The sequence below is a fragment of the Microtus oregoni genome, unplaced genomic scaffold (genome assembly GCF_018167655.1).
Source record: "Microtus oregoni isolate MIOR12 unplaced genomic scaffold, Mior012 000001F_ref0000356, whole genome shotgun sequence".
Classification (NCBI taxonomy): domain Eukaryota; kingdom Metazoa; phylum Chordata; class Mammalia; order Rodentia; family Cricetidae; genus Microtus; species Microtus oregoni.
In genome coordinates, this window is record NW_024543060.1 from 63,437,957 (window position 1) to 63,460,028 (window position 22,072).

The 22,072-nt window shown below is 48.1% G+C and overlaps 1 protein-coding gene across 4 annotated transcripts; it reads right to left on the reverse strand.

Moving 5' to 3' along the window:
- Positions 1-213: 213 nt before the first annotated feature.
- On the reverse strand, positions 214-15,079 carry Pip4k2c (phosphatidylinositol-5-phosphate 4-kinase type 2 gamma). 4 transcript variants are annotated; one of them, XR_005975646.1, is made up of 11 exons: positions 14,831-15,079; positions 12,299-12,396; positions 10,032-10,128; positions 9,342-9,485; positions 3,492-3,638; positions 3,320-3,358; positions 2,761-2,874; positions 2,172-2,439; positions 1,765-1,868; positions 1,318-1,625; positions 214-1,232 (listed from the first exon to the last, which is right to left on the reverse strand). XR_005975646.1 is itself a non-coding variant. In XM_041664802.1 (11 exons), exons 1-10 carry the CDS (start codon positions 15,002-15,004, stop codon positions 1,545-1,547), a joined length of 1,266 nt encoding a protein of 421 aa, XP_041520736.1. In that variant the 5' UTR covers positions 15,005-15,079; the 3' UTR covers positions 214-1,232; positions 1,526-1,544. The 4 variants fall into 4 exon arrangements, 3 of the variants coding, with proteins under 3 accessions (XP_041520736.1, XP_041520743.1, XP_041520722.1); XM_041664802.1 differs by having other exon boundaries at positions 1,526-1,625; XM_041664809.1 differs by adding an exon at positions 14,505-14,643 and having other exon boundaries at positions 214-1,625; positions 14,831-14,953.
- Between the last annotated feature and the right edge of the window lie 6,993 nt (positions 15,080-22,072).

A 22,072-nucleotide genomic window follows, 5' to 3' on the forward strand; every position in this document is an offset into this window, starting at 1 on the left:
GGCTGGCCTCAGCCAAGCTATGCTGCTGTGGATGACCTTGAATACCTGATCCCCCTTGCCTTCATCTCCCAGGGCTAAGATTATAGGTGTGCACCACCACACCTGGTTTACAAGGCTGGGGATGGAACCCAGAGCTTTGTACATGCTAGGCAAGCACTCTACCAACTGAGTTATAATCTCCAGTGCTCAAACCCATATATTTTTTTTTTTGAGTTTTCCTGAGACCATGTCTCACTCTGTAGCCCAGGCTGCCCACGCTAGCCTTGAACTCTCACTAACTCTGCCACAGCCTCCTGAGTGCTGGGTTGTACGGGCATGAGCTGCCATGCCAGAGCTCCTCTCCATTCTGAGGATATCACGCACTAACTCAGCTATCTTTGGAAGGGACTGGGTGATTGAGTTATGGCTCTGACTCCTCTCTGGGGGTGGGAAGTGAAGATGACAAAGAGGCCATCTGTCCCCTGGGAGACACATTAGCAGTGAAAGATGGGGCAGAAGGGAACAGAATAACAAATCCAACTAGAGAGAGTGTTTGAGAAGAGGGGACAAAGTGTGCTAGGTCCCTACGTCCAGGGACTGGGGATGCTCCCATACTCAAGATGTCTAACCTCTTGAAATTATGGAAATTCCCACACGGAGCTAGAAAGGGACCTTGGGAGTAACTGGACAGGAAGAAGGAAAACTTCAATAGGGAATGAACCTTGCACTCGGACCTGTCCGCCCAGCCTCCGATGCCCCCCCCTCCGAAGGCTCCACCCCCAGAGAAGGTGCAAGGTTCCTGGAGGTGCAGCAGCAGAGGCCCCACACCTGCCCCTACGTTTGGGCACTGCTGGCCACGTACATGGGTACAGGTCACAGTGAGGTGGGGTGGAGGAAGAAAATGAGCAGCAGTCGGTGATGACAGGGACCGTCTCCATTCTCTGTATAGTCACAAAAGTCCACTTAGGTGCTGCCTCTGTGAGGTGCCAGCCTGCTGACCACTGCCCACCTCACCTCCAGGCCAGGTTGTCCATGTGTGAATGCCTGCACCCACATCTGAAGTTTCCTGAAAGCCCTCCATTCCGGGGCCTACAGGAAGGAAGCATGCCACAAAGAGCCCTATAAAGGTATCAGCAAAATCCTGACATTCAGTTTCTTCCACACAGCAAAGTGCGTCCAGGTAGTTGCTTGAGTCACGTCCACTGTCCAGTCAGGTCCCGAGGATGGCAAACAACCCCTACCCCCAGCTCCTCCTATTTCATAGAAACAAGATACTTTTCAAAGATCAAGGCACTTAGGAGAGTCACAACAACACTCTAATGAAGCAAGAGGACTTACTGGGAGCAGGGAGAGCGGGCAGGAAAGCAGATAAGGGAGAAAGGAGAGTGTATTTCTCGGGCAGGAAAAGCCTATCCGCCAAGATGGAATGATTTGGATGGAAGGAGCCTGCAGCCTGAATTTAGCAAAGAAGAGAAGGAGTAGTAGCCAAATTCAGCTCCCCCAAGACTCTCAGAACCCGCCACCTTCAACATAAAGCAGCAAATACCACGGAGTCAGGCAGGCTCTTAGGCAAAGATGTTGGCAATAAAATCCAGGAATCGCTTAGCATACTGCTCAGGATGGACAGTCGAGATCTCTGCCCCCGCCTGTGAGAAGAAATAAGGAACAATATGTGAGGTGCCCGCCACCTTCCCCACTTCCATCCTCCTTCAGCTGCTCCTCTGACACTAGAGGCTCTCTTTCCAGAGTCAGGCCAAGAAAGGAAAGGCTTAGGGGAACTCTCACCCCATGCTTGACAGTTTTGGCTGCATGAGCCGCTTTCTTCTTGGCATCATACTGTGTTAGAATGTCAATGAGACCCATGAAATACACCTCCTTCTGGGGGGCCCCTGGGAAGAGAGAAGCAATGAAGACAGGGGTCAATGAGACCCATGAAATACACCACCTTCTGGGGGGTCCTGGGGAGAGAGAAGCAATGAAGACAGGGGTCAATGAGACCTATGAAATACACCTCCTTCTGGGGGCCCCGGGGAGAGAGAAAGCAATGAGGACAGGGCACAGACAGTCCAATTCCTTTCCCCCTGGAGCAAGTTTTGTTGTGAAAAGCTAATTAGCTTCTCCATCCACCACCCTGGTCTCTGTCCCCCAAGGACTCCCACCATCCCCCTTAACATTTCCAGGGTCTTTCTCACCCTCAGCACTCCGGATGGCATAGACATCGATGAAGGACTCAAACTCTCCTGGGCCCAGGGGCCGGTGGGAATGGATGTAGCCTCCGATGCCCTCAGGGGAGGTGCCATAGGAGCCCACCAGAGCAGGAGGTCCAGCCAGGTTACAGTCTCCATCCCACTCCGACTCGTCCTCCCGTGCGGGCCCCTCCTCCTCTGGCTCAGAGCCCCGGATGATGTCGTGGATGCCCAGCAGAAGGCTGTAGTCCATGATCTTCAGCTGAACTAGAAACTGAGACCCACGAACCAATCAGAAACCCCAGATTTCCCACCCAGCTCCAGCTACCACCCACATGTGTCCTTCCTTGGATCTTTGGGCCCCCCTGGGAAAGGAGCGTACAAAGTGAGGTCACGGAACACCACCACGAATTCGTGCCCCATCCCACTCACTGCCCCACCACTAGGGATTTTTCCTATTTCATCCGCAACCTTCCATTCAGAGAACCCAAAAATAAAGTCAAGAAAAACCTTGTACTATGAATGGAAGACAAAAACAATAGGCATTTCTTCTTCTTTTACTAAGTAAGGCACTTGGAAGCACCCCAATCCTTACCTCCACATCGCGCTTCAGCTTCTCCAGAAATACTTTCTTCTCTTCTTCACCAATATACACTTTCTGGTTCTTGTTGAGGAAGTCCATATCCTTAAGAGTAGGCAGTTCTTTAACCTAGAAGAGAGAATATACCTCTTACCCAAGGTCTCAGAGAACCCTGCCCCACCCAGGACTCTCTCGCTCAGAGGCTTAGCCTGGACTCCGCCATCACGCCCACCACTATCTGCTCATGGACTGCAGTCAATACCCTCCAGACTGACTTTTCTTCCTCCTTCTTCAGTAAAGACAGCTACTTGAGCACAAGAGCTCAGAGTGAGAGAGGGAGATGAGCATTTTGCCCTTCACACCTGGTACCCCCATCCCCGAACCTTCAACACAGAATAGGCAATGTTAGCTATGAGCCACCCCTGCTGCTCCCCAGATCAGTAGTTCAGTATCTCTTTTCCTTCCAGCAGTTTAAGGTACGGTAAGAACAAACAGCTGGCGACCTGTATTCATCAGGACAACTGCCTCTTTATCTGACCCACCCCTATCCAGTGTCACCTACACAGAATATTACCTTTTCCTTATCGCTGGCTTCCCGGGACACTAGCGAGCCCTGAGGAGAGAGAGACCACAGACTTAGAAGTCCCTAAGGTGAGCAGTCAAATCTATGTTACTCCTTTAGCGGCAGTCACCCAGGGCCCTCCCAACTCTTCCCTTTCCTTTAGCCCAGGTTATCCTGTTCTTACCTTGAGGTCATATTTCCTGTGCACAGGAAGACGATGACTAAACATATTTCGCATGACAAGCATGTAGCTGTCCTCATTTTCTACACTGACTCGGTACATGCCCAGGAACTGGGGCAGAAGCGTGTTGCCATGACACTTCACTATGTACTAGGGAAGAAAACGAGAGGAAGGAATAAGGACAGATGCTAGGACACACAAACAGCTCAGGGACAGGAATCTAAGCACGGCAACTCCCTAAAAACAGTCCTGGTCACCCAGCCTCTGAAGCCCTGCCTGATTTCTTCTATTTACAATTCTCTCGTAATTTTAAAGCACATTTCACCTCTGCTGTTCCTTTGCTGTCGGACATGAGTCTCAGGCTGGGGTGGGTCTGTCTCCAGCTTCTGAGCATTATGATTATAGGAATGAGCCGCTTTGCCTGGTTACCTTTATCATTTTTCAAGAGGAAGGTAGACATTGTTACTCTTTTTTTTTTCTCAAGATTTACCACTTTTGGGAGATTCTTTTTTAATAACTCATTTAAATTTATTTTATGTGCATTGGTGTGAAGGTGTCAGATCTCCTGGAGCTGGAGTTACAGACAGTTGTAAGCTGCCATATGGGTGCTGGGAATTGAACCACTGTCCATTAGGAGAACAGCTAAGTGCTCCTGACTGCTGAGCTGTCTCTCCAGCCCCCCAGGTATTGTTATTCTTATTTTAGACTCTGTGTAAGTGTCACAGAACCAGAATTAAACTTAGATTATTGATGAAATGATTTTATTTAAACCAATGCTTCTTGGTGGGCTAGGTTCCTATAACATGTCTACAAGGAGACTTGCAATTAATTCTGATTTTTTTTTTAATTTATTTATTATGTATACAATATTCTGTCTGTATGCCTGAAGGCCAGAAGAGGGCGCCAGACCTCTTTACAGATGGTTGTGAGCCACCATGTGGTTGCTGGGAATTGAACTCAGGACCTTTGGAAGAGCAGGCAATGCTCTTAACCACTGAGCCATCTCTCCAGCCCTAATTCTGATTTTTTTAAAAAATAAACATTTTTTTTTTTTTTTTGGTTTTTTGAAATATGGTTTCAAGCCGGGCGGTGGTGGCGCACGCCTTTAATCCCAGCACTCGGGAGGCAGAGGCAGGCGGATCTCTGTGAGTTCGAGACCAGCCTGGTCTACAAGAGCTAGTTCCAGGACAGGCTCCAAAACCACAGAGAAACCCTGTCTCGAAAAACCAAAAAGAAAAAAAAAAAAAAAAAAAAAAAAGAAATATGGTTTCAATACCCTGGCTGTTTTAGAACTCGCTGTGTAGATCAAGCTGGCCTCAAACTCGCAGATCTGCTTTGAACTCAAAGATGCTGAGATTAGCTGGGCGGTGGTGGCACACTCAGGAGGCAGAGGCAGGCAGATCTCTTTGAGTTCGAGGCCAGCCTGGCCTACAAGAACTAGTTCCAGGAAAGGCTCCAAAGCTACAGAGAAACCCTGTCTTGAAAAACCAAAAAGAAAAATAAAAGATGCTGAGATTTAAGGCACGCGCCATCACATGCTTTACTTTTCTATTTCTGTGTCTGCATGAATGCCCCAGGAGGCCAAGAAACCCCTTGGAACTAGAGTTACAGACAGCTGTGAGCCACTTGCCATCACCAGAGTTCCGATGCTCTGGGGGAACAGGAAGTGTTCTTCCCCAGTGAGCCATCTCTCCAGAACATTTTTGTTTTGTTTCCTAAGTCAAGTCAGATGTCACCAGGCTGGCCTCAAGTAAGCTGACCTTAAACACTTGGGGTGAAGAGATGGATCTTCAAGAGGACCAGGGTTCAATTCCCAGCACCCACATGGTGGTTCACAACCACCTGTAAGACCCCTATAAGGTTCCAGGGGATCAAAAGGTCTTTTATGGCCTCTTTAGGCATCAGGTATATATTTGGTACACAAATATACATGGGAGCAAAACACCCATACACATAAGATACAACAATAAATTATTAGTAATTGTTAAATTACTAAACTGAAATAAGCACTTGGTCCTCCCCTCTCTGGTGTGGGAAGTCCTTTTGTGTATGTGTTGCTTTTATTGGTTAATAAAGAAGCTGCTTTCGGCCAATGGCTTAACAGAATATAGCCAGGCTGGAAGAGATATATAGAGAGAGAGTAGGCAGAGTCAGAGAGAAGCCATGTAGCTCTGGACAGAACTTTACCTGTACCACAGCCACATGGTGATATACAGATTAATAGAACTGGATTAATTTATAAGAGCTAGCTAGCAATATGCTTAAGTGACTGACAAACAGTGATCTAAATAATATAGTTTCTGTGTGATTATTTTGAGTCAGGGAAGTTGGGAAACTAACAAGCAGCCTCTCCATCCTCTAAGGCTGGTATTATAGGAACCAGGTTTGCAATTTGAATTCTTTGATTTTCTTTCTGACACAGGGTCTCAGGTAGCCCAGGCTGGTCTCAAACTTACTATATAGTCAAGGATAACATTGAAATTCTGAACCTCCCGCCTCCACCTCCTGAATGCCAGGATGACAGGCATGTGCCACTCTGCCTGGTTTATATGGTGCTGGTTTTTGTGCACACCAGGCAAATGCTACACCAGATAAACTACATTTCCAGCCCACAGTTTAAATTCGTCATCTGGGTTTGGTGCTACATGTCTGCAATTCCAGAATGTGGGGGGTTGAGGAGAGAGGGGTATAAATTTAAGGCCATCCTGAAAACCCATCTCAATAGAAGAGAAGCTGTACTTCAGGGCCAGAAGTATAGCTGAGTGGTACAGTACCACCGTACCCCTGGTTCTGTGTTTGTCCCCTAGTTAAAGCACACTTCTTGGGCTGGGGCTAGAGCTCAGCCAGCAGAGGGCTAGTGTGGTACTCACATCCTACAGTTCCAGCAATGGAGGTGGAATCCAGAGGATCAGTGTCATCCTCAGCTACACGGTTCAGAGCCACCCTGGGGAACACGGGACCCTGTCTCAAACTAAACAAAACCTCTCTCTGCCTTAAAAGATAACCTTGGAAAAGCAACCAACAGAGAGCTGCAGGGGTGGCTCAGTAATGAGGAGCACTGGCTGTTTTTCCGGAGGACAAACAGGTTCGATTCCCAGAACCCACATGGTCAGAACTCCAGTTCTGTAACGGTCTGTAACTCCAGTTCCAGGGGATCTGATATGATCTACTCTTCTGGCCTCCAAGGGCAGCAGGCATACATGTGGTACATAGACATATAAGCAGGCAAAACACCATACACAAAATTTGTTTGTTTGGTTTTGGTTTTTCAAGACAGGGTTTCTCTGTAGCTTTGGAGCCTGTCCTGGAACTAGCTCTTGTAGACCAGGCTGGTCTCGAACTCACAGAGATCCACCTGTCTCTGCCTCCCAAGTGCTGGGATTAAAGGCGTGCGCCACCAATGCCTGTGTCCCAAAAATTTTTTATTTAAAAAAATCAGAAGCAATAAATAAGCCCTTATTCATGGAAATACCCTAAATTGCTGAAATCCAATTCAACCCTCAACTCTTCAGCTGTCTGCTCCGGCGGGGATTATTCCAGCTGTGCACCCGATCCTCAGCCTCTCCTTTACCCTCTCTCCTCTGGAAGCCTCCTGTCCTTAAATCCTTTCTGGTTGTACTCGAGGCATTAATAATCAACACTGCCCACCCACACTTTAAATCCACAGTGTCTACCCCCACTTAGTCTCCTTCATGGGCACTTTACTTGTCCCTTAAAATTTGTATTTTATTTTATATTTATGTATTTTTGGTTTCTATTTATTTATTTATTTGTTGTTTGTTTGTTTGTTTTGTGTACAGTAGTCTCAGAATTTTGTCTGCATGTATGCCTGCAGGCCATAAGAAGGTACCATATCTCATTACATATGGTTGTGAGCCACCATGTGGTCGATGGGAATTGAACTCAGGACCTTTGGAAGAGCAGGCAGTGCTCTTAGCCACCTAGCCATCTCTCCAGCCCGTATTTTTGGTTTTTTTTTGAGACAGGATTTCTCTGTGTAAAAGCTCTGGCTGGAACTCACTCTGTACACCAGGCTGGCTTCGAACTCTCAGAGATCCGCCTGCCTCTGCTTCCTGAGTGCTGGGATCAAAGGTGTGTGCCACCTCACCTGGAGAAAATTTGTATTTTTAAGAAAGATTTTATTTTTATTTATTTGTGTGTGTATTCTTCCCTTCAAAACCACAATGATATTAAGTGGTGTTGAATGGTTTTAATGAGCACTTACTTACGTAGAACCCCTAAAATGACACCCCTAGTCTATTCTCAACTCACAGCCTAGTCATCTCATGGACATCTGAAATCAGGATGAACTGCATAAGCCACATCCAAACCCACACTACCTTCCCCAGAAGACTGCTCCTTTCTCTGTTTCCCATTGTTGACAACAGGTGGTGCTGAGTATGGAGGCTCCTTTGCCTTGAGTCCACAGCATCCTCACGGGTCTCCCATGCCCCTGCATTCTCTTCCCTGAGTCCCAGCGTCCTCACGGGTCTCCCGCGCCCCTGCATTCTCCTGCAGACGCCCCTCACTCTCCTCACACTAAAATCAACACCTCCACTCTCAGTGCCCCCCAGTCTACCCTTATATGTTGTCAGAGAGACATTCTAGACTTCTTCTCTCTCTCTCTCTTCTTCTGTCTATGGTACTGAGGACAGAACGTAGGCCTCACATATTCTAGGTGTGAGCTGCACACCCAGTCCTTCATTTCTAAACACTAGACATCCCAGTTCCCAGAAAACTACCTTCAGCTAAAGCCCGAATTTCTCTGTGACTTACAGGCCCTTCCATAGTTTGGCTCTAGTTTAATTTTCCTAACATCACACATGGCATCCGCACTAGGATTCCCGCAGTTTCCTAGCACTGAACACTTCCACGGTTCCGTGCTTTAACAAATATACCCCCTTGCCTAGAGTGCCCTCTGCCACCTTGTCCAGTAGCTAACCTCTACTTCTAGTCACTCAAACTGGTGCTGAGGTTGGCACCACGGCTACAAGTGCTTTTGCCTAAGCCTGCCAGCTTGAACTCAATCCCTGGAGCCCAGATAATAAACGAAGAAAGCCAACTCCCTGAGCTATCTGACCTCCATAAGCACACTGTGGCATGTGTGCAGCCCCAGTAAATAATCAAATGTAAAACACACATATATTTTATCCAGACAGGGTTTCTCTGTAGCCCTGGCTGTCCTGGAACTCACTCCATAGTCCAGGATGGCCTTGAATTCAAAGATCCACCTACCTCTACCTCCTAAGTGCTGAGATTAAGGGTGTGTGCCACCACAGGTTAAAAATAAAGTTTAATTTAAAAAGTATCAGGGACTAGAGCAATGGCTCAGCAGTTAAAAGCACTGGCTGCCCTTGCAGAGGACCTGGGCTGATTCTGAGCACCTAAATGAGTTCCAGGAGATCTGACACCCTCTTCAGGCCTCTGAGGGCACCGGGCACATACACACACATACATGCAGGCAAAACACCCATAAGCATAAAATAATAATAAACTGAAAAAAGAATCAATCCCTGGGGGCCAGTGAGGTGGCTCAGTGGGTACAAACATGATAGCGTGGGTTTGGTCTCTGGAGCCCAGATGGTGGAAGGAAGGATGACCAACTCTACAAAGTTGTCCTCTGACCTCCAAGCTCATGTACAAAAAATAAACAAAGAAACGGTGGCTTCAGATGATGGGTGCCAAATGGGAAGGGACACATCACGTTTTCTACTACATCAAACACAAGCAGGCAGGAAGAGGCCCTATTAGTGTTTCTGCAACTCTTAAGTTTTCACAAAGAAGATCCAGCGCTTCTGGGGGAGATGCACAGCTTGCAGGGAGGAGGAGGAAGGGGGGGGGGGAGAGGCTGACCTGGTGGTAGTTGGACAGGTTGCTGTGCATGTCCGCGATGTCCTCGCTGGACACTTCTTTGATGACTAGGGTGCGGTCATAGGAGATCAGAAATCGACCATCACTGCCTTCGCTTTCGCTCGGGGGGCTGCGAGTAAGGGACACCTAGAGACAAAGAAAGGCTGTAAGCACGTGCACTTCCCGCTTTCTAGAAGACAGGAGGATAATGGTCAAACAACTGCTTCTCAGAGTGGGATGAAACTCTGCAGAGGCGCCTGCCGTGATGGCTCCCAAGCCTGACGACCACAGGGTGGAAGAACACAACCACTTCCAGAAAGGTTTCCTCCGATTCCCACAAACACACATTCACTAAAGCCACCTGTACCCACAATAAATAACTAAAATGCAGGAAATCCAGGAGAAGAGATTCAGCAGGCATTCTTAACTGTGTTACCACACATGACTAAATGAAGCCGAATGTAAAACTCTAAATGTATATATATATCTCCTGTCTCCCCAGGACAGCTCGATCCGTCTCATTACATTTTGAAAGATGCCCACGACCCTCACCCCCACGATGGTATTAACCAAGACTCTTGGTTCTCTAAACATAACTGTCCAAAAGACTCTCTAGTTGCTGGGAACTACCCTCACCCCACAACAGACTCTCTGGTTGCTAGGAACTACCCTCACCCCACAACAGGTTCTCACCAAGTAGTCCTGATCATCAATGCCAAATCGGTCACGGAGGTTCCTGAAGACCTGGGGACAATATTCCTTGAACTTGAAATGACTGGGCAGATTTTCTCTGAAATGCAGGTGTTCAAAGTAAGAAAAAAGAATCACTCTACACTCATTGAAACTTGGCTGTTTATAAAATATTATACTTTATAAACAATCGTTACAACCATCACGCTACTGCCTGATTTAATTCTCACAAAACCCTGTTACATATTTACTTAGTTAGCTATTGTCTTTATTTGGGTGGAGCGTGTGCTCAAGCATGTGGGGGGGGTGCACATACCTGTGTGCTCAGGTATGGAGGCCAGAGGATGATGTCCAGTGTCCTCCTCTATTGCCCCTCCCCATCTTATTGCTTTGAGATTGAACCCAAAGCCCAGCATTTCTTATAGGCTGGGCGGCCAGCAAGTTCCCAGGATCCGCTTCCCTCTGTCTTCTCCAATGCTGGGAAAATGGAAACATATAGCTACGCCCAGTTTTAAGTGAGTAACAGGGTTCTGGTCTCAATGCCTGCTACACAAGTGCTCTTTGCTGCTGAGCTGTCTCCCCAGCCCCAACTTTATTTGTTGTCTTAGTTTTTTTGAGACAGGGTTAACCGAAATGTTATGCAACAGAGGCTGGCCTTGAATCCTAATGCTCCTGCCTCGTCTTCTCACCATCACTGGCTCCGTAAGCACTTTACAGGACACACTGTTAACAATCTATAGAAAGGAAGACTGTCTCAGAGTGCCCGAGTGACCTGCCTAAGACAGGTCGTGCAGCTGATAAATAGTTTAAGAACAGGGGCTTATTGTGCATTCAAACAGTAGCATTTCTTAATGCTACTTGGTAGAAATATCCTAAAATTGGCAGTGTCTACTGATATTTCGAATGGTCATCTTGTACTAAAGGGGGATTAGAGGTCTCAATTATTTTTCACAGAATCCCTACCAGAAGGGAACGATAAAGGCAACTGAATTCGAATGTGTTTATCTGATGGAACGACCAGAAGATAAAAAGGTGCACATATAAGAACGTAGGTAACTCTGGAAATATTTACATTTCAAATTTTTAAATTCATTTATTTATTTATAGGTTATTTTTAAGGCAGGTTCTCTTAGGAGTCCTTGCTGTCCTGTAGCTTGGTATGTAGACCAGGCTGGCCTGGAACTCATAGAGATCTGCCTGCCTCTGCCTCCTGAGTGTTGGGATTAATGTACCACATGCATCTATTTATTTATATGTGCTCACGTGTACGCACATGTGTGTGTGTGTGTGTGTGTGTGTGTGTTCTAGGGAATGAATTCAGGTTGTTGGGCTTGGTTAGCTACAGCCCTTACCTACTTAGCTATCTGTTGGCCTTTAGATGTTTATTTGTTTGTTCCTCACAAAACAGAACTTTTACTTTAGAATGGATGTGAGACTATAAAACTTGCAAAAACTATAAACTTGTAAAAATTGGCTTCTACACCTAAAATCTTCAACTCACTTAACATTTTAAAACTATTTCCTGTTCTCTGTGTGTGTGTGTATGCATGTGTGTGTGTGTTTTTTTTTTTAAATATTTATTTATTTATTAGGTATACATTATTCTGTTTTGCTTGTATGCCTGCAGGCCAGAAGAGGGCACCAGACCTCATTACAGATGGTTGTGAGCCACCATGTGGTTGCCGGGAATTGAACTCAGGACCTTTGGAAGAGCAGGCAATGCTCTTAACCACTGAGCCATCTCTCCAGCCCCCATGTGTGTGTGTGTTTTTGAGGAAGAGTCTCACTGTGTCACAGAGATCTGCCTGCCTCTTTTTCCTGAGTGCTGAAATTAAAGGCGTACTCCACCAGGCCTGGGTCCTGTCTAGTTTGTGTGAGTGTGGGTACATGTGTGCCACAAATCTCATGACGTCAGCGGGCAGCCTGTGCGTCACTTCTCTCCTCCCACCAGGTGGGTTCCAGATGCTGAATTCTTTTTTTTTTTAAATTTATTTCTTTATTATGTATACAGTATTCTCAGTCTGCATGTATGCCTGCAGGCCAGAAGAGGGCACCAGATCTCATTACAGATGGTTGTGAGCCATCATGCAGTTGCTGGGAATTGAACTCAGGACCTTTGGAAGAGCAAGCAGTGCTCTTGATCACTGAGCCATCTCTCCAGGATATTGAATTCTTCTCCCAGGGCTTGGCAGCAGGCACTTTACCAGCTGAGCCGTCCCATTGACCCCCTGCCATTCTAAATTTCCCCGAGAAGGGTAAAGACCACTGACCTGTGGAAGAGGTGATTGTTGACCTTGATCTTGGAGCTAGCCTTAAAGTCATCTGGCAATAACATCACCGGAGGAGGCACCTGGCTGAGCTCATTGATCTGAGGAGCCAAAGCACAAGGAGGGAGGCGGTGAGACGCTGGGCCTAGGCCAGAGTCAAGAGCGAGCAGCTCAGACCTCATTCCTAACAGCCTAGACATCGGCTGCCCGAGTACAGACACCAGCCACCCTCACCCGGCTCCTCACACCTCCACCCCCAAGGAACTTCATGCTCACAACAGCCACTTTATATCCTGCAAGCCCTGCAAGCAATCAGGACTATTTTTAAAGCTGTGAGAAATTCTAGAAAAAAATTCAGGGAAGAAACAAACCAAAAAAACCAAGACAGTTACATGCTTTGTTAGGGGAAAGAAAAGGCGTTTAAGTGCAGAGAGTTCGTGGGACTCTGGGGGTCTCAATGGCAGGACGGAATACCTGACTATATAAAGTGTCCCTACACCCTGACTAACTAACTCCTTAGAAGGAGAACATTCCAGATAGCTCTGACCCAGATCTCAGCAGTACGTGCCCACCAGCCTGGGCAGAAAGTCAAAGAAGAGCTAGTTGATCTCTGAGGAGATGAACACTGTCATAGTACACACACTCGTTAGGTAGGGGTCTGTCCCCTAAGTGGAAGTCAACCAACAAGAGGAAGGACAAAGGCAGCATCTGTCCTCTGTCCCCAGGACTTGCGGCCCGTGAATTCAGGGTAGAAACCTAGTCATTCTTTCTCCTTGGGGTTACTATGCCCCCCCCCACCTGCCTCTAATAGTTCATCTGTGATGGGACTCTAATCCCCAGCTTACGTAAGTCCCTCCTCCTAGCTTTGAGCTCTTCAAGGGCAAGGGCCCATCCTAATGACCCGACTTTTAGATGCTTAGCACAGTGTCTGGCACATGAACTGTTTATGAAACGGATAGATGAACGTCTTCTCTGCCCTTCCGTGATCACTATTTAGCAAAGCTAATGGTCTAATCTAAATCCCACATGCCGGAGAGCTTGCGACCACTCTGGTCCCCGGGAGAAAGGAGGACAGGACATGTTTCTCCAGGGAAAAAAGGAACAAAAAAAAGCCACTTGAGATTCCCAGCTTAAAGTCAGCTACCGCTCTTCCTGCCCCCTCCTCGCCACCTGCTAAGCAGGCTGAATCATCGCGAAGGCATATGTTCGCTCTACACACTTGAGGTACGTGTGTGCAGGCTGGGAAGTGGGGCACTGAAGTTAAAGTATTTTACCTCAAGAGCATGAGGAGGGTCTTACCAAAGGAAAGCCCTCCCCTGTGTGTGTTCCACAGGGATGGGAAGTCACCTGGAAGGGACCTCGAGGGAAGCAGCCCTGCTCCCATTAGCCTTACCCACAAGACATCACTGCTGAGAGAGCAGCAGAGGCAAAAGGGAGCCAACTGACCACGGGTCATGTTCTGGTTACAAATTGGCGCACGCCTTTAATCCCAGCACTCGGGAGGCAGAGGCAGGCGGATCTCTGTGAGTTCGAGGCCAGCCTGGTCTACAGAGCTAGTTCCAGGACAGGCTCCAAAAACCATAGAGAAACCCTGTCTCGAAAAAACAAAAACAAACAAACAAACAAACAAAAAGAACGCGACAGTCTTGCGCACCCCCTTACACCTCCACATCCGTATCATGACTACCACTCATGATAACCAAAATAGTCGTCGTCGAGCTGAAGCCCACCACGGCCTCCTACTCCCCAGCTGAGAAAGGAGAAAACCAGCTACGCTTCACTAGGAAGATACTGGACTCCTCGGCCTCCTTCCCAAGCTGCATCCTTCCGAGTCCTTTTCGGGGTTCCAAAGCTCACAAATAGGACCCTAGGATCACCGCTCCTCAGCTTTTCCCTTGGTGACAATTTACTTCATTTACACCAAATATCATCATTCCATCCAACAGTGGGATACAGCTAAGACCAAATGTATATATGCGTTACGTCCTGAGTTGAGTGCATCCCTTAGGGTCAGGGCTGGGCCGTTTCTCTGCAAAGGGCAAGCAGGTTTAGAAGATCCAAAAAAGCTCAGAGCTATTCCCAGACAAAGCCAAGGCTCGAAAGTCAAGCACTGGGGGCTAGAAAGCAAGGTGGAGAGGAAATCCAACTACTTCCTTCGCCAGGTAGTAGTACCCAACACACTTCATGCACTCTCACACCCGGACCTCACCAACAACCCTTTAGAGCCACTCCCCTTAATGTCCCTCTGGCTGGAGCCGGATTCTGGCCAGTCCCTGTAGCCTGAGGGTGAACCCGGCAGGAAGGAGTCCAAGGAACAGAGCTGGATTTCAGGTGGAGAAGATGGAACTCTAGGGGAGGAGTAAAGGACAGAGGGAGAGACAAGGGTCTACAACCAGAAGACAGCCTGAGGGACCCCGGGGGATGGTGCGCTGGGAACCGGGGCAGGGGAGAGGTGGCAGCGCGAGGAGCTTTGGACGCCGGACCCAGGTGACCCAGGTCGAGGGGCAGGAGCTGGGGTCCAGGGCCGGTTCTTACCGAGTGGGCGACGCCCCACAGGAACACGCCCACCAGCGGGTCGGCGGCCCGGAACACCTTCACTTTCTGCTGCACGAAATGCTTCTTCTTGGTTTTGGAGGCAAAGCCGAATCCTGGGCCGGGGCCTCCAGCAGCCGCGGGTGCGGTGGCGGGAGGGACGGAGGAGGACGCCATAGTCTCCCGCGCACCCGAGCGAGTGGAAGCGGGAGCCGGCCGCGACTCCGAAGCCCGACCCGGAAGCGCTGCTCACCTGCGCAGCCGTCACGTGACCGGAGGCCCGCCCGCGGGCGCGCGGACGGGGCGGGGCGGGGCCAGAGAGGCTGGCTCCGCCCCTCTGCCGCGCAGCTGTCACCTGGCGCGAGTGCTCGCAGGATTGCGGGGTCGGCCCTCCCCGGCGCTGTGCTGACCGCGCTTCTTTCCAGTTCTGTCCAGTTTTTACTGAGTAAGGTCTGCCCTGAGACGAACGCCAAAGGCGGGTCTCCTTGCTGAATCCAAGCTGGCTTCAAACTTGCTATCCCCCTGTCTCATCCTCATACCAAGGGTGGCTATCATGGAGGTGTGGGTTGATCCCCATGAAGTTGGGGTTGCGAAAGAACAGACATGGCAAACTTAAATATATATATATTTTTAAATTGTTTTCTATATATAGGTGTTTGACAGGCGATGTTAAGTGCAGTGCCCGCAGAGGCCAGAGGAGGGCGTCGGATCCCCTAGAACTGGAGTTGTGGGTGGTTGCGATCCACATGGACACTGGGAATCCTGTGGTCCTCTGGAAGAGCATCAGTGCTCTTAACTGCTGATTCATTTCTTCATCTGGAAATCTGAAGTTTTTCCTCATGACCCAATGTCTTTTGAATTTGTTCGCTAATTCGTCTATTCAACAAGTATTTGTTGAGGATGTAACTTGAACCCACCATCGCTCTTCAGGCTGATTCTCCTCTGACTGAAGCAGAGGAAAATTCCCACGCTAGAGGAATTAAAAGTTTAAAGACACTGACTAGCCAGGAGAAGGTTGCAATATAGGGACTGTGCTAAAACTGTGTGCCGGGCAGTGCTAACCACAGAGAAGGGACCTTCCAAGAGGATCTGCCCATAGAAAACTAAGTCCAGCTGGGCAGTGGTGGCACACTCCCTTAATTCAAACACTTGGGAGCCAGAAGCAGGAAAATTTTTGAGTTCAAGGCCAGCCTGGTCTACTGAGTGAGTTTTAGGACAGCCAGGGCTACACAGAGAAACCTTGTTTTAAAAAAACAGAAGGGGGGGCATTAAAAGCCTTCTCAGCCGAGAGCTGCACACCAGAAGCAATGCAGTTTGCTGTGCTGTCAATAGTAAAGTGACTGTCACTTCAGAACAAGTTGGGCAGACGCAGACATAAGGTTAGAGATGGGAGGTGGGCACTGGCGACACTTGGTGGTTTACGTTGCTTTGTGTTTTATAGGATGACTCAGACATTCCAGCAGATGATGAATGCTGTAAAAATTTGTGTACTGCCAGGCGGTGGTGGCACACACCTTTAATCCCAACACTCGGGAGGAAGAGGCAGGCGGATCTCTGTGAGTTTGAGGCCAGCCTGGTCTACAAGAGCTAGTTCCAGGACAGGCTCCAAACTACAAGAACCCCTGTCTCAAAAAAACAAAAACAAACAAACAAAAAAGGCAAAACAAAAAAAATGTGTACTGATTGTAAACTAAAGCAGTAAGGAGGGAAAGGCATTTGCAGATGCACAGTTTGAGGCTGGAAGTGTCTCTCAGTGATACAGTGTTTGCCTAGCATGTGCGAGAAGTGTCTCTCAGTGATACAGTGTTTGCCTAGCATGTGTGAGACCTGGGTTCAGTCCCCAGCTCCACCATAAAGAGGCACAGGAATAAATAAATATAGCTCAAGGTTAATTTGGAAAACTCCCGGAGAATGTGAGATCTGAGGGAAAGGAGGGTGTTTGGAGTGAGTCCCCAGCTGCGGGAGGAAGCTGCAGCTGCTAACTGTTGCCCACAATGGTCAGTAAGTCCTAAACACTTGTTCTTAGACCAAAGCAAGGCTTTGTCATGCTTCTGAGCCTCACCCAGGCAAGGTTTCACCATTCCCAGGAGCCCGAGGCACTGGAGATCCTGGCGTGGTTGTGCCTGTGTCAACAATACATGTTTACTCAGAACTTTACTGTTTCCCACAGGATCTGAGGCCTTCTTCCGCCTTCCTCAGGCACCAGGCACACGTGTAGTACACATACATGCAAGTAGGCTAAACGCCCATGCACATGAAAGAAAGAAATCAAGAGGAAAAGGGAGAAGCTGGTGTGGCTAGGAATGGTAACAGACACTTGTAATCGCAGCTTGGGAGGCAGAGGTAGGAGGATCTCAACCTCAAGGTCAGTCTGAGCTACACACACACACACACACACACAAAAAAAAAAACCGTGGCTAGGGGGACTGCAGAGCTGCCCATTGGTCAAGAACACAGACTGCTCTCCCAGAGGACCCAAGCGTGTTTGGTGGCGCCAAGTCAAGTATTGCACAATCACCTGTTACTCCAGCCCCAGGAGGAGCTAATGCCTCTGGCCCCTGAGGGCACCTGCATTCATGCACACACACATACATACACGTGCCCGCATGCACACACATGTACACGCAAAGACAAATCTGAAAAAGAAATTAAAAACAGGTCAGTGAAGATCATAAGGGGTGGGCAGAGGTGAGGAGGCCATGGGCAGAGACCTGGGGAGTAGAACTTTTTGGGGGGTGGTTTCGAGACAGGGTTTCTCTTTGTAGCCCTGGCTGTCCCGGAACTCACTGTGTAGATCAGGCTGGCCTCAAACTCACAGAGATCTGCCTGCCTGCTTCTGCCTCCCAAGTGCTGAGATTAGAGGTGTGCGCCACCACCACCCAGCCGGTGTTTTAACAGGAATGAGTGAAGAACTTAGCCAGGTAAGGTAGGACCAGAGCTGAGAAACACTTGTTTCACTTGGTAAACTTTAGCCTTTGGGGGAAAAATGATTTAAGCAAGGAAAGACCAGATTAGTGTGGACTGAGGAATGAACAGGAAGCGAAGAAGTAGGGACAGAAGCCAAAAACCATTAATCCCAGTGTCTGGGAGGCAGAGGTGTGAAAATCATGAGTTTTATGACACCCTGTCCCAGGAGACAGAAAGTCAGAGAGACAGAGACAGAGAGACGGGGGAGGGAAAGAGAGAGGGGAAGTACGGGAGGAAAATGGCTTGCTTCTGGAGAGGCGGCTGTAAGAAAGTAAGTTCAGCTGTACGTGTGGAACACACACCTTCAATCCCAGCACTCAGGAAGCAAAGGCAGGCGGATCTCTGAGTTCAAGTCCAGCCTGTCTACATAGTGAGTTCCAGGCCAACCAGGGATCCACAGTAAGACTCTGTCTCAAAAACCAAAGAAGGGGATCCATCATTTGTCAGAAAGGAGAAGAAAACATGTCTTGTTGTGTGACTTTCTGGGGACCCGTAAACAACAGACCGCAGGAGCAAGAGCAAGGAGTTACAGAAGTATAAATGAACCAAAGCAGACCATGGCGCCAAAAGGCCCATCATACATCAGCAGTCACTTGTTCTCAAAGCTTGATCTATTATGACTCTGGGTAGCCATTGGGGGAAGGGCAGTTTCCCCTCTGAGAATGCAGAACGCTGTAGCCCAGATCCCTGCCAGGCTCACAGTACCATAACTTAGTTCCCTCCCACAAGAAAGCACTTAGTTGCATCCATAACAGCTATGCCACTATTGTACCTGTAGGCTTATCTCCCATGGCATGTTGGGAATAGAGAACACGGGATCTATAACCGAGCAGGACTGTGGTAAGAATTATACCCTCAGAGATTGCACAGTGCCTTTTGGCACTATAAATCCCTGCAGTCAGAGAGGAAGCTTCCTGGGTAGCCCCAGCTGGATTTCCCTATGTCTATAGCCAAAGCATGCAGTGTCTTCAACAATAGGATCTTACTGGTCTAATCCTGGCATGCAACCAACAACAGGTAATAGCCTTTAAGTTTGGGGGCCTTGCCGGGCAGTGATGGCGCACATCTTTAATCCCAGCACTCGGGAGGCAGAAACAGGCGGATCTCTGTGAGTTTGAGGCCAGCCTGGTCTACAAGAGCTAGTTCCAGGACAGGCACCAAAAACTCCAAAGAAACCCTGTCTCAAAAATTAAAAAAAAAAGTTTGGGGGCCTCAATTTATAGGGAGGTATCTATCACTGGGATATTATTTAATAACCTTATTGTTTCTGGGATGTCCTTTTCTACCCATAGTGGCTTGCTTTATGTCCATTTGACACACGCTCAGAGGAGGGAACCTTAGTGGAGAAAATGACTCCATAAGATCTGACTGTAGGCAGGCCTGTAGAGCAATGATTGATGGGCAAGGGCCCAGCACATTGTGGGTGGTGCCATCCCTGGACTGGTGGCCCTGGGCGCTATATCAGAGAGCAGGCTGAGCAAGCCATGGAGAGGAAGCCAATGGCTGTAGACAGAACCTTCTGTCCCACCCAGTTCCACGGCTGTTCAGTCCCAAAGAAACACACACAGAGACTTATATTAATTATAAACTCTTTGGCCTACTAGCTCAGGCTTATCATTAACTAGCTCTTGCAACTTAAATTAATTTATACTTCTTGTCTATGTTTAGCCATGCGGTTTGGAAACCTTTTCTCAGTCATGCATTCTCATTTTGCTTCCTCTGCAGCTGGCTGAAGACTGAGTCTCTTGCCTTTCCTCTTCCCAGAATTCTCTTAGTCTGCTTGTCCCGGCTATATTTCCCGCCTAACTACTGGCATTTTATTAGACCAATATGAGTGACAAATGTTTACAGCGTACAAAGGCATTATCTCACAGGAGTAGCAGCATTCCTCTGTGGCCTCTAGATCAGCTCCTGCCTCCAGGTTCCAGCCAGGTTTGAGTTCCTGCGTTGACTTCTCACCACGGATTGTGATTCAGGATACATAAGTCAAATAAACTCCTCCCCAAGTTGTTTTTGTTCATGGTGGTTTTGTTTTTTGGTTTGTTTGTTTTTTTTTTTTCACAGCAATAGTAACCCTAAGATACCACCCATAAGGATTCTTTCCTTTAAATTCTTTTTTAATAAATTATTTTTTGTTTTTTATATGAATTGGTATTTTGCCTGCATATATGTCTGTGAGAGGATGCTAGATGCCCTGGAACTGGAGTTACAGATAGTTGTGAACTCCCTTGTGGGTGCTGGGAATTGAACCTGGGTTCTCTAGAAGAGCAGTCAGTGCTCTTAACCGCTGAGCCATCTCTCCAGATCTCCTTTAAATTCTTTAACTGCTGTTTTAACTCTTCCAGATGCCTTTCCCAAACCTGCACCATACTCAGAGTTAGCATGACATAATAAAACCTTTCTAAAGAGGGCAAGCAAGATCTCTGAAAGCCCACCATCTGTTCCAAGGAACTACTGGTTGGCCTTAGGTGGCCAAGGAGCTACTTTTAAACTGTTAGCAAGGACCAATGTATCACAAAAATATCTCCATCAAAACAGCAGTGCTGGGCACAGTGGCATGGCTGGAGGACACATCTCCATCTAATCCTCTGTGGTCCTCAGTTTCCCATGAACCAGACCTTATCCTAGAGGATTGCTGTTGCCATGCCTGCTACCAGAGCTGGCTCTCTACCAGGCTAGGGCTCCTGTGGTGTTACCTTGTTTGTATAAATAAAGCTTGCCTGCCAATCAGAGGGCGGAGCTAACCACTAGCTAGAGGTCACCAGACAGGAAGTGATACAGCTGGGCGGAGAGAGGAAGTGATAAGGTGGGTGGAGACGGTCTCTTTAGGGTGGGACCTTGAACAGGTAAGGTGGCTGTTTGGCTTCTTCATCTCTCTAATCGCTCAGCATTTTCCCCGATATCTGACTCCAGGCTTTTATTATTATTATTATTATTTTCTTGGTTTTTCGAGACAGGGTTTCTCTGTGGTTTTGGAGCCTGTCCTGGAACTAGCTCTTGTAGACCAGGCTGGTCTCGAACTCACAAAGATCCGCCTGCCTCTGCCTCCCAAGTGCTGGGATTAAAGGCGTGCGCCACCACTGCCCGGCTTCAGGCTTTTATTATTAAGGCCTATTAGAACTCGTGCTACAGGCTTCTCCTTCAGACACACCTGCCTGCTAATGGGGCCCCAGGCTAACGAAGTCTCCGCGCCTAGAATGCTGCACTGCAGGGGAAATGTCTCTGCCCATCTCTAGGAGGAGCCGAACCTCTTCCACCTGTACTGCCCAGTTCTTCTTACACCACGGGAAAGTTGCTCACCACACCCCCAACTCTTTTTTGAAATATGGTCTCGCCCTGTAGTTCCTAGGTAGTCTGAAATTCTCTTTGTAGACCATATTGGCCTTGAACTCACAGAGAGCCACTTGCTTCTGTCTCCCTAGTGCTGGGATTTAAGGCATGCACCACCTTTCCTCTCTTCCTTTTATTTTTTTTTTAAACTGCTTTAGCACTTTATAAACCCAGTTTGCACACTAGTGTAAGCCTTCCTACCCACTGGAGCTACCTATCCTCTCTTGATGGCAACACTCAGGAAGCAGCAGAAGCAGGTAGATCTCTGTGACCTTCAGCCTGGTCTCCAAAGGGATCATGTCACCCAGAGCTACATAATGAGACCCTGTCTCAAAAAGCCTAAGTAAGGAAATATATATTACGTACATATTGTATATTTATCACTACATATTATATAAATATATAATATGGTTTGTGGGTGTGATATAAGGCACTGCCTCTCAGATTGCATTTTCCCAGATGTCCCACAGCTCACCAGCCAGGCCAAGAACAGCACTTTCATTTCTTGTTTACAGTCCTTTTTTTTTTTTTTTTTTTTTTTTTTTTTTGGTTTTTCGAGACAGGGTTTCTCTGTGGTTTTGGAGCCTGTCCTGGAACTAGCTCTTGTAGACCAGGCTGGCCTCAAACTCACAGAGATCCGCCTGCCTCTGCCTCCTGAGTGCTGGGATTAAAGGCGTGCGCCACCATCGCCCGGCCAACAGTCCTTAGCAATTCCAGAAACTCAGGCTCACAGCCTCCCTCACTACTCCAGCTTCTGCACCGCACTGAGTGCGCCGCTCACTGTTGAGGACCCCAGCTTCACGACGACTATGCCAGGGGACATCTGCCCCTCCCGTGTCTCTCTCCATCCTCACTGTCTGGTTCTCTCTGACGGCTCTAAGATTTTTGTCCTGGGAAAAGCTCTTCAGTCCAGATTCAAATTGTCCTTTCCCTTTACGGCCCACCTTC

Excerpts from the sequence above, each read along its gene's own strand:
- Pip4k2c (XM_041664802.1), bottom strand. The coding sequence starts at position 15,004 with ATGGCGTCCTCCTCCGTCCCTCCCGCCACCGCACCCGCGGCTGCTGGA. Across the intron at positions 3,359-3,491 it reads ACAGGAAATATGACCTCAAG|GGCTCGCTAGTGTCCCGGGA; the intron begins GTAAGAACAGGA and ends CTCTCTCCTCAG. Across the intron at positions 2,440-2,760 it reads AGCTGAAGCGCGATGTGGAG|TTTCTAGTTCAGCTGAAGAT; the intron begins GTAAGGATTGGG and ends CGTGGGTCTCAG.